This window comes from Penaeus monodon, chromosome 23 (genome assembly GCF_015228065.2).
Source record: "Penaeus monodon isolate SGIC_2016 chromosome 23, NSTDA_Pmon_1, whole genome shotgun sequence".
NCBI classification, from domain to species: domain Eukaryota; kingdom Metazoa; phylum Arthropoda; class Malacostraca; order Decapoda; family Penaeidae; genus Penaeus; species Penaeus monodon.
This window is the reverse complement of record NC_051408.1, coordinates 2,292,075-2,293,839: the sequence shown is the minus strand read 5'-3', so window position 1 is coordinate 2,293,839 and position 1,765 is coordinate 2,292,075. Positions and strand designations below refer to the sequence as shown.

General features: G+C 50.1%; 1 protein-coding gene across 1 annotated transcript in view; it reads left to right on the top strand.

Moving 5' to 3' along the window:
* The window catches only part of LOC119587677, a 19,636-nt gene that overhangs the window by 11,416 nt on the left and 6,455 nt on the right, over window positions 1–1,765 (top strand). Inside the window, exons 5-6 of the mRNA XM_037936357.1 lie at window positions 205–1,097; window positions 1,443–1,737. Of these exons, the coding sequence (XP_037792285.1) occupies window positions 205–1,097; window positions 1,443–1,737 (1,188 nt within the window). The remainder of the gene's footprint in view (window positions 1–204; window positions 1,098–1,442; window positions 1,738–1,765) is intronic.

The window sequence follows — 1,765 nt, the reverse complement described above, 5'->3', positions numbered from 1 at the left end:
GTAAAAAAATACCGAGTGACAAAGTGGACAGGAAATTGTTTTTTTGCTTCTGGTTTATTATTATACTTACAAATTATACTCGCGAATAAGTATATTCTAAGCAGTATACCTTGACGTAAATGATTCTTTATAAATATAATTCATTCGAACACATGTGTAAACCCGATCTCAATCCTGACCTTTTTTTTCTTTTCTTTGCCTCAGAAATATGCCGGCAATCGCCGCAAAATGCCCCTGAGTGTGCTGATCATGGGCATCGACTCCGTCTCCCGCGCCAACATGCGGCGTAACATGCCCCGCACCTTCCGCCTCCTGAAGGACGACCTCGGCGCCCTGGACTTCCACGCCTTCAACAAAGTGGCCGACAACACGAGTCCCAACATGGCAGCGTCTCTCATGGGCCTCACGCAGGAGGAGCTGAGGCGGACGTGCCAGCCGGTGAACACGATCTTCGACGCCTGTCCCCTCATCTGGAGGAACTTCTCCGACGCCGGGTACGTCACCGTGTACGGCGAGGACGTCCCCTCCGTCGGGATCTTCCACCACGGCAGGTTCGGCTTCCTGAGGGAGCCGACGGACTACTACAACCGGCCTTCCATGCTGGCGTCCGACCGGTACATCAGGCACAGCGCAGGACAGGGGGCGGATGTCGCACTCTGCCAGGGCGGAACGAAAAGCATCTCTGTCATATACGATTATTCCTTGTCCGTCGCGGAGACGTTTAAGGACCTCCCCTACTTCGCCTTATACTGGAGTACGGGTCTGACTCACACGGTGGTCGAATGGGCGTCTGCAGCGGACCAGCCTTCAGTCGAATACTTAAAAAAGTTAAATGCAAGCGGGGCGCTGGATCACACGGTCGTCTTCCTCCTGAGCGACCACGGCATCAGGTTCGGCGAGATAAGGTCGACGTACGCGGGCCTGCTGGAGGAGAGGCTGCCTTTTCTCTTCGCGTTGTTCCCTTCTTGGTTCAGGGACAGCTACCCGCGCGCCTGGGAGGGCTTGGAGACAAACACAAGGCGACTCGTGTCCAATTTCGACTTTCATGTGACGTTGAGAGATATCCTCTTTGGCGGGTACGAGGAAGCAGCGGAGAGGTGAGCCTGACACTGAGATATTATCTGTAGCTGGACTGATAATGATGTGTCTTTGATAAGAAATTTCAGCTAATGACAACAGCCAATACTGACAAATTACACAACGCACAGAACGGTTATTAAAATGATAATCAGAATAAATAAATACGTCCCATACTGCCCCTACACTATGATACAATATATAAAAGTATTCAGGGTTTATCCGGGCGATCGATAGGTAAATAAAAAAAATAGACATAGATGATTTAGCCACAAACAGTGCAACTTCCCACATTCCTTTCATGTCATATTACCACATCCCCTTCTTACCAAATTATCACATTCCCTTCTCACACTCTCTCCCAGCTTGCCTCCCTTACCGCACGGCCAGAGTCTGTTCCGCGAGATCTCACTGAACAGAACTTGCGAAGACGCCTCCATTCCTGAACACTATTGTACCTGTGAACAAAGCCATCGAGTGGACGCCAGCGACAAGAGACTCCGAGATGCGGCCGATTTCGTCGTGGAACAACTGAACCACATGTTGCTAGATTACCCTGAATGTGTGCAGCTGAATGTGCAACAGGTTGTAGGGGTGGTGCAGCGTTTTGTGTATCGTGGTTTCATGTCGATTCATGTACAGGGATTTCCATTGTCTGTTGTATGTTATGGCCGAGGGTTTTTATTCT